This window comes from Lipotes vexillifer, unplaced genomic scaffold (genome assembly GCF_000442215.2).
Source record: "Lipotes vexillifer unplaced genomic scaffold, Lipotes_vexillifer_v1.1 scaffold382, whole genome shotgun sequence".
Lineage (NCBI taxonomy): Eukaryota > Metazoa > Chordata > Mammalia > Artiodactyla > Lipotidae > Lipotes > Lipotes vexillifer.
Window position 1 is genome coordinate 298886 of NW_006780611.1, and position 12209 is coordinate 311094.

At 63.3% G+C, this 12209-nt stretch overlaps 3 protein-coding genes across 3 annotated transcripts in view; 1 reads left to right on the forward strand and 2 right to left on the reverse strand.

The window, feature by feature from the left end:
- MIOX (myo-inositol oxygenase) overlaps positions 1-1846 on the reverse strand; it is a 2860-nt gene extending 1014 nt beyond the window's left edge. The window contains exons 1-8 of the mRNA XM_007453883.1: positions 1832-1846; positions 1309-1389; positions 1018-1098; positions 778-940; positions 557-624; positions 327-436; positions 182-249; positions 45-94 (exon numbers count right to left, since the gene is read on the reverse strand). Of these exons, the coding sequence (XP_007453945.1) occupies positions 45-94; positions 182-249; positions 327-436; positions 557-624; positions 778-940; positions 1018-1098; positions 1309-1389; positions 1832-1846 (636 nt within the window). The remainder of the gene's footprint in view (positions 1-44; positions 95-181; positions 250-326; positions 437-556; positions 625-777; positions 941-1017; positions 1099-1308; positions 1390-1831) is intronic.
- A 3185-nt stretch (positions 1847-5031) lies between these two features.
- On the reverse strand, positions 5032-6039 carry ADM2 (adrenomedullin 2). Its single transcript, XM_007453884.1, has 2 exons — positions 5930-6039; positions 5032-5350 (listed from the first exon to the last, which is right to left on the reverse strand). The coding sequence occupies exons 1-2, from the start codon at positions 6037-6039 to the stop codon at positions 5032-5034; spliced, it is 429 nt and encodes a 142-aa protein (XP_007453946.1).
- A 4301-nt stretch (positions 6040-10340) lies between these two features.
- SBF1 (SET binding factor 1) overlaps positions 10341-12209 on the forward strand; it is a 28449-nt gene continuing 26580 nt past the window's right edge. Inside the window, exon 1 of the mRNA XM_007453885.1 lies at positions 10341-10544. Coding sequence (XP_007453947.1) covers positions 10490-10544 — 55 coding nt within the window. The 5' untranslated portion in view covers positions 10341-10489. The remainder of the gene's footprint in view (positions 10545-12209) is intronic.

Consider the following 12209-nt stretch of genomic DNA (forward strand, 5'->3'; position numbering starts at 1 on the left):
GGGCTGGGTGGGGCGGGGTTATTGGTTTGGTCCCGCCCACCTACCTCCGCTGGGAGGGAGAATTTGTTGAACTTCATCATCCGGTACATGTACTCTGGGGGAGAGAGAGTGTCACCACCAGGCACCCAGAGGCGTGGCCCCCACCGCAGTCCCCACTGTTGCTGTCTCTAACTGGCCTCACCGTCATGGCCCCAGGACATGAGGACGTTCTCGAGCCCACAGTGGGGCTGGTACATGCCAAGCTCTGTGCTGCAGGGAGAGACAGAGGGTGAGGGGGGCTCAGAAACACCCTGCAGAGGGGAGGGCCAACGGCAAGGGAAGCCTACCTGTACAGAGGGTCCTGGAGATCAGGGTTGTCCTGGAAGGTAGAGTCCCAGAAAAGCACAGAGCTTTGGGGACGGCAGCCAACTGGGAAGGTGTCTCCAACGACTGCCCACTGGGGAGAGACAGGCAGCGGTGGGTGCGCCTGACTGGCCTGCCCAAGTGGGTGTCCAGAGCCCAGAGCCGAGGCTGCCCTGGGCCCCGCCCTGCCCACCCCCTCCACCCCTCTCCTCACCTGGGGCTCCCCTGCCAGAGCCAGGACCTTCCCCAGGTCGTGCAGGAGCCCGGCGAGGTGGAACCAGTCTGGGGGAGAGAGAGGGGCAGGGCAGGCTAGAGGGGGTGCAGGGGCCAGGGCAGAGGGACAGCCTTGGGGCTGGGGTCGGGGGCAGGGCCTGCTGGGAGAGGGCCGGACCTCCACCCTCCCCCACCACCAGCCGGGGCGGGTGGGGAGCACACCCTTGTCAGGATGGGCCTTCCGGATGCCCTCGGCCGTCTGGAAGGCGTGGAAGGAGTTGGGGAAGTCCACGTCGGGGTCCGACTCATCCACCAGCGCATCCAGCATGTCCACAGCCTCCATGACAGTCATTCTCTTATAGGAGAAGCTCCCAAACTGGGCATGCTGGGCCAGTAAGGGAGAGGTCAGCGTAGCCCCAGGGTCGGCCCTCGGGGGGTTCGGGTTAGGAGTCTTCCAGCTACCTTCCTCCTGACGAAGTCCACGGTCTGCCACGTGTGCATAAGCTTGTAGGTGGTGAAGACACGGTCCAGGAGAGGGCCAGACTGCAAGGCAGAGGGTCAGCCAGGCAGCTCGCCAACCCCTGCCCTTCACACCCATGGGGCCACTGCCTCCTTCTCCCAGGCTTGGCCCCGCGACATGTGAACGGGGTATCCCCAGGGTGGCCCCTGGAGCTGTGCAAGGGGACAGGGGCGCTGCCCTTCCCAGGGGTGGGAGAGGCAGGGGCGCAGTGGGGGGCAGCCGCAGGTGCTCACCGTGTAGTTTCGGAAGCTGCCCTTGTCTTTGGCCACCTCTGGCTCCATATCAGGCCGGTAGACCAGGGAAGGGTCCGGGTCCTGGTTGGGTGGGGGAGTGAACCCATTTCACCACAATGCCAGCTCCGTGAGGGAGTGAGGACATCCCCAAGGGGGCACGAGACTGTCAGAGGCGGAGCAGCCGCGATGCAGTGGGTGCCCCAGGGCACAGCCCCTCCCAGCACAGGCGTGGTGGGTACTCCAGGCTCCTGGTGTCCTTATCTGCAGGGTGGATGCCGAGGATGCCTGCTTCCCCAGTGATGCACGGCTCTGGCAGCACCCCTACCCGGCATCTCCTTCTCAAGACCTGGGTCCGCAGGGAGCCCAGGGGTTGGGCCGACGACCCTTGCCCCAGCTAGACCACGACAGGAAGGAGGGAGACCTTTGACCCAGATGAGTGGGCAGCAGAAACCCGCTGGGAGAGGGCGTGGTGCTGCTGCCTTTTCCCCGGGGGAGCAGCCCGTGCAGGGTCTGGGGTACTCACCACAGCCACCTTCATCCTGAGAGGGGGCAGAGCTCCACAGGCCCGGGTGCCCGTATATATGCCCACAGGTTACATAAGTGACCGGACACCACCCAGCCCCTTGGCCTTGGCCCTCGGTAATGAGTGACCATCCACCCTCCTCCTGGCCTCTGAGAGTTAATGTGTCAGCACAGAAGCAGCCCCAGCGGCCCGCCCCCCCCCAACCCCCCCACCGCCAGCCAACCTCAGCGTACCTGGAGCAACTGACCTGCCTGGGAGGTCGAGGCTGCTCTGTAGCCAGACTCCCACTCCTGCTTCCCAAGCTTTAAACACCTCCATGCCCCAGGTGGTAGGCCCCTCCCAACACCCTATCATCCCCAGGCACCTGGGATTTGGGGCGGGGCAGAGTGGGGCTTATTTCAGAAAGTCATTTTGACACTTGTTAAAATGGGATAGAAAACTTTATTCACGTTTTCCTAGAAGGGAGAGGTCGGGCTCCACTCTGAACACAGAGTAAATCCCCAGCACAGTCAGCTGGGGATTTACAGCCACCAGGCCGGGCGGGGGCCTGGGCTGGGCTGGGTGGGCAGGGGTCAGGAGAGAAAAGAGCCAGAGGAGAGACATCAAGGGTGGGGGCACTCTTGCTAAACCCCAGGATTCTGTCAAGGGTGTGATTCTTGCTAATTCTGGGCAAGGCTGGAGCCTTGGGCTCACGTTTGGTCCAGGGGGTCTTTGTCGGGCTCTTGGAGTGAGGGCCTCCATCTCGAGTCAGGGCAGAGATGAATTCACAGCACTGGTCATGTGCGGGCTGAGTTAGGCAGTGAGGACACAGCAGGGACCGCACCGCCTGGAGCTGACGGTCCCGTCACTGGAAAGAGGCCGGCACTCTGGCGAAGGACGGGCACTGAGCGCCGTCAGGGTGAGTGGGACGGGAGAGGGCAGTGGGTGAGGTGCGAGGTGCTGGGCACTCCGCGAGGCGCCTCCTGCCCACGCTGAGAATCAACCGGGCCCCACTTAAAACGGCAAAGTGCTCTCGGCCCATGTAAGCCCATAGCGCCTCCAGTTTCCCAGGTGCATGTGCATCCCTCACGCACCGTACTTTTGAGGTTGGTTTCCTCTGCCTCCTCCCACTGGAATCAGTCCCTGTGGGTGGGGGACAGGGTTTATTCGCTGTTTCTACAAGTGCTCAGAAAATATTGGCTGCAAGGTTGTAGAGGGGCCTGGGGAGGTGGGACGGGGGCTGGAACCATGACCCCAAAGCAGGTGGTGGCTTGGACCAAGAGAAGGGACAAAGGGCCAGCCGGTGGATCCAGATGAGGCGGGAGAGGGGCAGCGGGTGGGGGAGCTGGGGGGCTGGGGGGCTGCCACCAGGCCTCCAAGTGGGGTGCCAGATAGGCAGCCAGGACACGGTCTGGAGCTCAGGGGCCATGTGGACCACAGTGCGATGCTGTGACCACGGCAGGCGACCCTAAGGAAAAACAGCCCAAGGCTCAGGCAGCACCTCGGCAAGGGCACCAGGTGGTGCAATCCTGGGGGCCTCCTGGCAGTCTGCGTTGCCACAAGGAGGGTGCAGTGTGGGGTGGTGTTCTGGCCGGGGGAGCATCCCGCGTGGAGAGCCAGACCGCAAGGGACTTTACCCCAGGGCCAGGGCCAGGGAGGATCTGGGCTGAGCTGAGCTCCTGACTCTCCCTGACTCGGCCCTCCTGGAGCCCTCCTCTTCCTTACCCTGCAGTCCCCCTGGCCCTGTGCCATAGCCCACCCTCCCTGCCTGCTCTACACCCCTCGGTGGCCACAGGCTCCCAGCTCTGAGGCCCAGCCTGCCCCCCATCCAGCCCCCACGCACACACCTGTTCCAGCCTCCCCCCACCATCCACGCCTCCCCTGGGCTCAGGGCCTGGGCGCTCTCGGCTCCTCCCCCGGGGCCCCTGCTGTCCTCAGTTCATCTCCCCAGCGGGGCGGGGACCAGCCTGAACTATTCCCACAGGGCCTGGTGGAAGGAAGGTGAGCCCTGAGCTGGAAGAGCAAGCGCAAGGGTGGGAGTACAGATGGCGCTTCCAGGAGCCTCCCGCCCTTAGGGGGCCCCCGGGGATCTGAGGGGCAGGCCTGCCAGCGACCCAGGGTATGGGCTCTGTGGGTGGACACTGCAGGGACCGCAGGCACCTCCCTGATCTCTGGCTGCAGAGCTGGGATAAAGGCATGCTCTCTTCACAGGGTGGCTGAGAGGGTGACATGGCAAACATCGACAAATTAAGTGCTGTATGAACATTTGTTAAATAACGGAAACCACATTTCTGAACCCTTGAGGCATAGGGCGCCAGTACTACAGGACTAGCAAAAGGCTCTGGTGTCACAGCACTTAAAGCCCCTCCCCCTCCCCCGCGGTGGGCGGGGGCGGACGCACACCAAGAACTCCGCCCCCTGGCTGTGGACTTGTTCTGATAATTTGAGGCCAGTCCCCTCCCCCAGGCGCCTGGCAAGCCTGCTCCAGCCTCCTGTTGTCCCCACGCCAGGCAGGATGGGGCTCAGGGAGCCCCTGTGGCCCGCGGGGCCCCAACCCTTGTTGGGCCATCCCTACCCACCTTGAGGTGGTGGTGCTTCTGCCTTAACTGGGAGATTTGCCCCGCCCCACTCCCACCCTGCCCTAGGGAGTGGGAAGGGTGTTCTGCCCTGCTCTGCCCCAGAACCCCTGCACCCTTTCCCCAGCTGCCCTCAGGGCACCCAGGCAGGGAGTCTCCATTGTGACCTTGGGCCCAGCTGGAACAGGGCAGTCCAGCTTTAATCCTACCATGTCAGGACCAGCAGGGAAGAGGCCATGCTGGGCCAACTCCGGGCCCCTCCTCTCTCCTGCTTGCCCAGAGGTGGCCCAGGGTGTTCAGGTCCCTGGCATCTGCCCTACGTGCTTGGGCAGACCCTGTCCTCTAATGCTGCCAACCGCCTCCAAGTGTTACACTCCCCAGGGGCAGAGCCCCTGGGTGTTCAGGATCTGCTGGGTCCACACACGTGCACTGGCTTCTGTGTCCACGGTCATCCGAGGTTGGCTGCTGCAGAACCTGGTGGGGGTAGGGTGGGGCGGGGGTGTCCTCAGGGGCCTGCACCGCTGTTCCAGTGACTGCTCTTTGCAGGAGCTTCGGGGCTAGTTCTGGGCTGGGGGCTCAGCTGCAGCTCTGGGATTAGGGTGCGGCATCCCAGCTGGGACAGGCAGGGGTATGGCCTGCCACGCTTCAGCCGTAGCTGTGTGGGCTGCGGGGGTCCACAGGGGCTGAGTCATGTGGGCCGGCTGAGCCGATAAGCTGCCACAGGCGGTGGCTGAGGTTCTGCACCTGGCAGGTGCCCAGCACACAGCCCACACGCAGGAGCTGGGCTGGGGGCCTGCGGGGACCCAAGTGTCGGCGGGGACCATTCCGGAGAGGCTGACCCATAGCAGGGGCCAGGCTGGCACTCCTCTGGGGCTGGAGGGCCTGGTGCAGCTTCCAGACCACAGGCCGGGCTGCAGGGTGCCGGGACTGCAAGCCACTGGAAGGAGTCCGGGCTGGGGGCTCCCTGCAGAGGGAGATGGAGGAAGTAAGCCCGGCGGGCCAGCCTTTCAGGGACCCATAAACCCACGCACTTTCCCTTCCACACAGGCCTGGGGTCACTGGCAGGGGAAGCCCACTGAGCTCAGGGCTCAGGGCCTGGCCCTCAGCCACTCAGTAGCCCATTTTTACCTGCTCCTCCCTGGGCAAGGGGCAGCCCTGGCTTCTGTGGGCCACTAAACTCAGGACTCAGGTGACTCCCTCTCAGCCCTTCCCTTGGGGTGGGGGGAGGTGGGCGGGCCTGAGGGCCCCTCCAGCCTCCTCTCCCACAGCTGACCTTTCCTTTTGAGGGGTCTACTCTGCCAGTGTCGAGGAGTGGGCATGCCTTAGGAGGACAGGCAGAGAAAGAGGAGCCTCTTGCCCTGCTGGGGGGTTGCTTAAGGCCTGGGGCTGGCCCTTGATCTAGGGGGTGAGCCCCAGCAGCAGGTGGGGGGTTTCCCCAACCAGGGGCTAGAGGGCCTGGGGAGGGGTCGGGGTCGGAGGGAGGCCTCCCCCGAGCACTCTGGTTTCCTGCCCCGGCAGCCAGGGTGGTCTGAGGCCTGCTCACCTGGGTCGCGCGGGCGGCCGGCTCCGGGCCAGGCCGAGGGACAGCGCGCCTGGGAGCTGCAGGTGGAGGAAGCTGATGCAACCGAGGGTGACCGTCAAGAGCCGGACCATGAGGGCGGGGCCGGAGGGGGCAGTGAGCCGGGCAGGTGTTGGGGGCGGCCCTCGGCTGAGCCACCGCTTCTGCCCGCACCTCGGGGCGCGCGGGCGGGCGCCGGTAGGTCGGCGAGGGTCTCCAACACGAAGCGACACGAAGTGGTGCGTGAAGCTCCTCGGTCAGCTGGCGGTCGGGGCCCTGCTGGGGCCTGAGCCTCAGCGCCTCGGGGCTAAATAGTCTTCTAGGGGGGCGGAGCCGGACGCGCCGGCGGGACGGGGCGGGGCGGGGTGCTCCCGCCCGGACCCCAACTCCGCCCGCCGCCCGAAAGAGGGCGGCGGCCGTAGGGAGCGCGGGCGGCTGGCCAGAGACCCCGGCAGGCCAGCCTCACCTCCGCCACCTTCTGGTGGGGGACACCGTCCCTGAGCCCGGAGGGGTAAAGAACTGAATGCTGCGGCGTGCAATCGGCGGGGCTGGGTCCCGCCCGCCACCTCTAGGTCCCAGGGCCTCGCCTCCCGAATGTCCGCGCCAATGAGTGGCAGGGGCCTGGGCAGAGGCGATTTTGAGACCCCTCCTCAAGAGGTCCTAGCAGCTCTATTCCTAAAAACTCTACGCCCCCCCCCCCCCCCCCATTTTTGTCAGAAATTTAAACAAGTAGAAAGTGAGAACCTCTCACTGCCATCCAGTGGATTCCTCTCCCAGGTCCGGATGGCCCCGTTCTTGACTTTCTCTCGTGTGCGTTTTGTTGAGGGGGGTTTGCATCCTGTGTGTGCGCTGTATACAGACACATATGCTTACATACGTAGGTAAAAATATATGTAAATATAGAGACTGCCATTCTTTCTTGTGGTTGATCCTACACCAAAATGTAGGTGTTCTGTGACTTAACTGATCCTTTACTGGGGAGCAATCAGGTGATTTGCAAGCTTTCCAAGAGCAGGAACCCTTCTTCATGAGCTCATGGATGTGTCTCTATAGGATCCTTCTGGCAGAGGTGAGCCCGTGTTTGTGTGGACAGATGGAGCCAAACTGCTCTCCACAAAGCTGATGCCCTGTCCACCGATAACGGACTTGGTGCCGGGGTTCTTCATCTCTGTGTCCCTCTGGGAGGGGACAATTACACCATCACACACTCACACATTCTGGTCATCTGAGCATCTCTGCATCTGCTTGTGTTTCCTCTTCTGTCTTCCCTGCTCCGGTCCTGCCCCCTCTTAGCGGGTCATCATGAGTGACCTGGTCACTCTCCGTCCCTCTTTCTGCACACGCCGTGGGAGCTCAGCAAACATTAGCAGGATGAATAAATCAACAAGTGGTGACCACCTGCCATGGTAAAGAGCAGTAGGGTTTATTTATTTTTTTTATTTTTAGGGTTTATTTATTTTTTTATTTTTACCGAAAGGAGGGTGGGTGATGTGATCACATTTATACTAGAAAAGTGGAATTCAGCAGGGAGGTGGGTGCTGAAGGGCTGGTAGGAAGGGTGCAGTGGGGACAGAGAGAATGGGTCAGAGAAACAGAGCAGAGCAGGGGGGCAGATGAGGAGGGTCAGCCTACCCATCTGTTTGCTGATGCAGGGAGAGTGGGGGGAGGGGTTAGCTACCTGGGGGACATCCCGGCGGGGATGTCTTGCTGGCCTCCAGCGTCCTGGGCCTGGGGCTGAAGAGAAGGCAGCCCTGGAACACAGTCTGGGGAGTTTTGGAGCTGGCAAGGCTCTGAGAGGTGAGGAGTGTGGTGACCATCTCCCACAGACAGTGAAGAGAGAGGACAGAACCCGGCGTGGGAAGAGGGGCAGGCAAGGGGCCCCAGGGGTGGACCCGGTTCTGCAGCTGCTGCTTCTCCCACCAGCACCCCCATCCTCCCTCAATCTGCCTTCCACAGTGCTGCCAGTACCGTCTTTCCAAAACACATGTGACCGTATCACTCACCCCACCAATAAGGAAGAAATAGATAAAAATTCGCAGTCTCTTAGGCCCTCGGCCACTGCACTCTTTCTCTCAGAACACTGGCTGCCACCACAGGCCTAGGGTCTCATTTCCCCGACAGCTCACAGGCAGGGTGTCCTCTGGCCTCAGGCTCCAGCCTGGGAGCTTATTTCACCCCTATCCCTCTTGACTGGATCAGAGACCCCCTGTGATCCCACAGCCCCTGCACAGCACAGCTCGTGGCACTTGTGGTCTGTAACTGTCCACGTGCCCCCCAAGGGGAAGTCCACGGGCTTCCCCCACTGATCCTCGGTGGAGGAACCGCTTCTGCGGAGCCACTCAGAGCACCGCTCACCCATGGAAACACACAAGAAGCAGACCAGAGGTTCCCCTGGAGGAATGCTTTAGAGAGAAATCATCGTGGAGCAGGAAAAGCGACGGTGGCAATTGGCTGGGCAGACAGCATCTAGGGAGGTTTTGCTTGAGTGTTTTAAGGTGGGAGAGACTGAGTTTAATCCCGATGGCGAGCATCCACAGAGAGGGAAAGATTGAGGATGGGGGTACCTAGCAAACAGCCAGAGGTGGGGAGGGGGCAGGAGGGGCAGAGCCTTTGTGGTCGCTGTGGAGGGGGAGGCGGGGGTGAGGGAGGCAGATTTGGGGTGATGCAAGTCTGTTTTCTCTGTGAAGGAGGACAGTGGGGTCATTTCTGAGACACGGGAAGGGGGTCAGAGGAGACTGCAGAGAGAACAGAGCTGACCAGATGTCAGCAGGCTGGGCAGTGGTGAGAGTGCATCCACAGCTGGGGCCGCGGTGTCACTGTGGCTACTCTGCACCAGCTGGCGCTGCAGGCCTCGAGGAGACAGATGGGCAGGACTGTGCGTGGCTGGGGTTTGCCAGGTGAGGACAGTGAAAACTGTCCGGGGCGGGGGGCAACGATGTTGGCAGGATGACAGGTGACTGGAGCCACACTGAGAGGAAGCAGGCAGCAGCGAGTGCCTCTGAGGGTAACATGGACAGTGTGGTAGCAAGGAACTTGAGTGGGGCTATCATGGTCTAGAAGTGACCCCAAACCTACCCTTGACCCTAAGGTGCTCAAGGAATGGGCTCCTTGCAAGGAGGGCATGAGAGTGGAAGAAAATGGAGTGCAGGGTCCCCACCATCTCTGTGGAAGACCCAGCCCTGGGCTCATGTGCTAGGCCAGAGGGCTTCCCTGGGACACTGCCTGCCCGTGCACAAGCTCAGTGGTGTGGTAATGTGGCGGTGAGGACCTTTTTGCGTGTAAGTGACAAAAGCCAACTCAAGACAGGTGGGGCAGAAAGGAGGGGTTCTCAGCCCATCTACGCAGTACCGTACAGAAGCAGAGGAGGCTGTGGCTGGGCATGTGCCCGGGGCAGGGAGGGGAGCCTGGCAGTCTAACCCCTCAGCGCTTTTCTCTGGGTTGTGTTCCACTCACTCTCCAGGCGGGCCCCTGCGAGGGGGTGGAGGAGGAACGCCAGCAGTTTGTTTCTTCGTAGGTTCTTGAAGCAGAGCCAAAGTCACCCCCAAACAAGTTCAACCCTGCCTTCCCCTCCCAGCCTGTCAGCGAGCAGCCCTGAGGCTGCCCCTCTCCCCACCCCCATCTCCTCTCCTAGCGTGTTCTGCCCTAGACTCTGTGTCCCCCTTGCCCATCCCTGTGTCACTGCGGGGGAGGCCCTGGCCGGCCCCGGCCCTGAGGGTGGTGGGCACTGTCAGGGACCCTGAGTGGTGCAGCCTTCTCCCAAGCAGCGCACCCAGGCCCCGGCGCCTCACGGCCTAGTACGCGGCTCTTTACAGCAGGACGTGCAGCGCGCCTTTTAAAACGTATATGTGTTAAAAATAAATAAATGAATGAACGAATGAACGAATAAATAAATAGAAATTAAAAACATAAAAGTACATGTGTTAAGCGTTTCACCTCACTTAGACTGGGCTTCCAAGTGGGGCCAGAGCCCTCCTCAGGCTGGGAACCCCAAGGGTAGGGCCTGGGTGGGTACTCCCCCCTATCACCAGGCTGGCAGCCCCAGGGGATGGCTTAGGGCCCCAGTTTGGGAGACCTGTGGGTAGGGCCGGGCCTTCCAGCCTTCCTGCAGACTGACAGCGCCGGGGTAGAAAGCTCCGGGAGCCGCGCGGACTCCAGACGGAGCTCCCAGAGGCGGGGCCCGACCCTTCTCCGCCCTGCGTGGGAGCCGCGACGGCGAGGCGCGCTCTGACCCGCCCGAGCCGCCGTCGCTGTCACCGCTTGAGGGTGGTGAGCGGCTGAATCCCGCCCCCGGGAACCGAGCCCGCGCCGCTGGTCCAATGAAGGAGCTTCGCTCCGGACCCCGCCCACGGAGGGGCGGAGCGAGGCCGCGCAGGCGCACGGCGCGGCCGGGCGGGCCGGCTGGCTGGGAAGATGGCGGCTGGAGCCCTGGCAGCCGCGGTGGAGCGGGCCCGAGGCGTCCGGGGTTCGCGGACCAGGGCCGGGGCCGGGCCATGAGAGCGCCGTCCTCGCGTCCCCGAGCCGCGGAGCCCGCCCGCGCCCCTCGCCATGGCGCGGCTCGCGGACTACTTCGTGCTGGTGGCGTTCGGGCCGCACCCGCGCGGTGAGTGCCGGCGCGCGGCCGAGGGCTGAGGGCCGGGGATCGGGAGCCGGGAAGGGTCAGCCGGGGCGGCGGGGCAGCCCCAGGGTCAGCCGGGCACCTGCCGCCCTGGTTCGGGGTCCGGGGTCGGGGGTCACGGAGGGCCGACCTCCCCGAGGTGGGCAGCGCGGCGAGACGGGGCGGGCCGAGATTGCCCACCCCAGTCAGGGCAGAACCGGGCCGACAGCGCCTCGGCGTCGCCCCGGAGGTGGGAGGGCCCTGGGGCGGCTCGGCCTCCCGACTCCCAGTTGGGTGGGATGGGCTCTCTCTGCTTTGGCGGACTGCCGGGCGGCTCTGCTTCCAGGGGCACGGAACGTTCACTTGCAAGCCCCTCCTCTGACCCCCAGTGCCTCTGGTCTGGAGCCTCCGGCCCCTGTGCCGTGTCTCGGGTACAGGAGGCTGGGGAGCATGCAGAAGAGGGCTGGGGTTCAGGGACTACTGCTTGAAGAGGTGGTGTTTGAGTTGGAACGCGGAGGACTTCAGAGGGAGCTGTGGAGAGGAGGGAGGAGTGTTCCGGGCAGAGGCCTGCCGGCTTCATGCTGCGCTAAGCCCCGGCTGGGAGAGCGCCGTGGCGACTGCTGCCGATGGCCAGGAGGTCCGTGTCTAGGGTCAGCGCCCGTGCCTGGGAGCCCTTCAGCCCAGGGGGTAGGAGAAAACAGCCTGACAGTGACATCAGCAACAGCCGTGGAGACAGTGGCGTTGGGGTGTGCACTCAGCGTGCCAGGCCCTGCACAGCCCTTTGTGTGCGTGATCTCACTTCTTCCTCCCAGCAGCCCACCGAGGTTTCCCTGTCGTTGCCCCCATGTGTAGAGTGCAGTCAGGGCAGAGAGGTTGAGTGCCTGGTCTGAGCCCCCAGAGGGGCTGGGACTCGCACCCAGCCTACCCCAGAGCTAAGCTGCGGTCTCAGATCCCAAACTGCAGGAGGGCACGCGTGTCATTGGGGGGTGGGGTGGCTGTGTGGTCAGGCTGGGGCTGAACCTTGAGCCTGAGAGTGGGGTCGAGACCCCCAGTCTACCCTGCTTCTTGTCACCCCAGCTGCCTCTGTCACCATCCAGGACCTGGACTTGCACTCCTCTTTGCTTTTCTTCTGGCTGAGCCTATACCTTCTGGACTCCACACTCTCCAGACCCTCCTCGTGCCCTTTCACTCAACACTCGCTCCTCCTCTCCGCTCCTCCTGTCCTATCCATCCCGACACCCTCAGTCATGAGCATGTCTCTCCCTTCAGGGAGGGCGTTCTTGTAGGCAATGACCAGTTGTCCTCATCCTGCAGTCTGCACGTGGCAGGCTCACTGTCAGTGTTGAACAGGCCCAGAGGGAGAGCCGTCTGCTCCAAGGCATGTGGGGAGGGGGCAGTGAGGAGGACATGCCAGCTGCAGCAGCGGGGTGCACTGGATCCAGGGAGACAGGGCTGGCCAAGGTGCTGCCCCAGCGTGAGGGCCCCCAGGCTGCGTGCCAGGGCAGGGGCTGCATGAGCAGAGTGAGCTTGGAGGCTGAGGACGCTGAGGGCAGTGTGGGAGGCATGCTGATGGTGGTGGCAGCTGGAGTGAATGTGAGGAAGGTGAGAGGAGGCATGGGTGGGCTCCGTGACAAGCTGGCTGGAGCCACACAGGCGGTGGGCACCCCAGGT

What these genes read in the sequence shown, in the direction of transcription:
- ADM2 (XM_007453884.1), bottom strand. Translation starts at nt 6,039, where the DNA reads ATGGTCCGGCTCTTGACGGTCACCCTCGGTTGCATCAGCTTCCTCCAC. An exon ending in CGGCCGCCCGCGCGACCCAG is followed by an intron (nt 5,351 to 5,929) that starts GTGAGCAGGCCT and finishes CTCCCTCTGCAG; the next exon opens with GGAGCCCCCAGCCCGGACTC.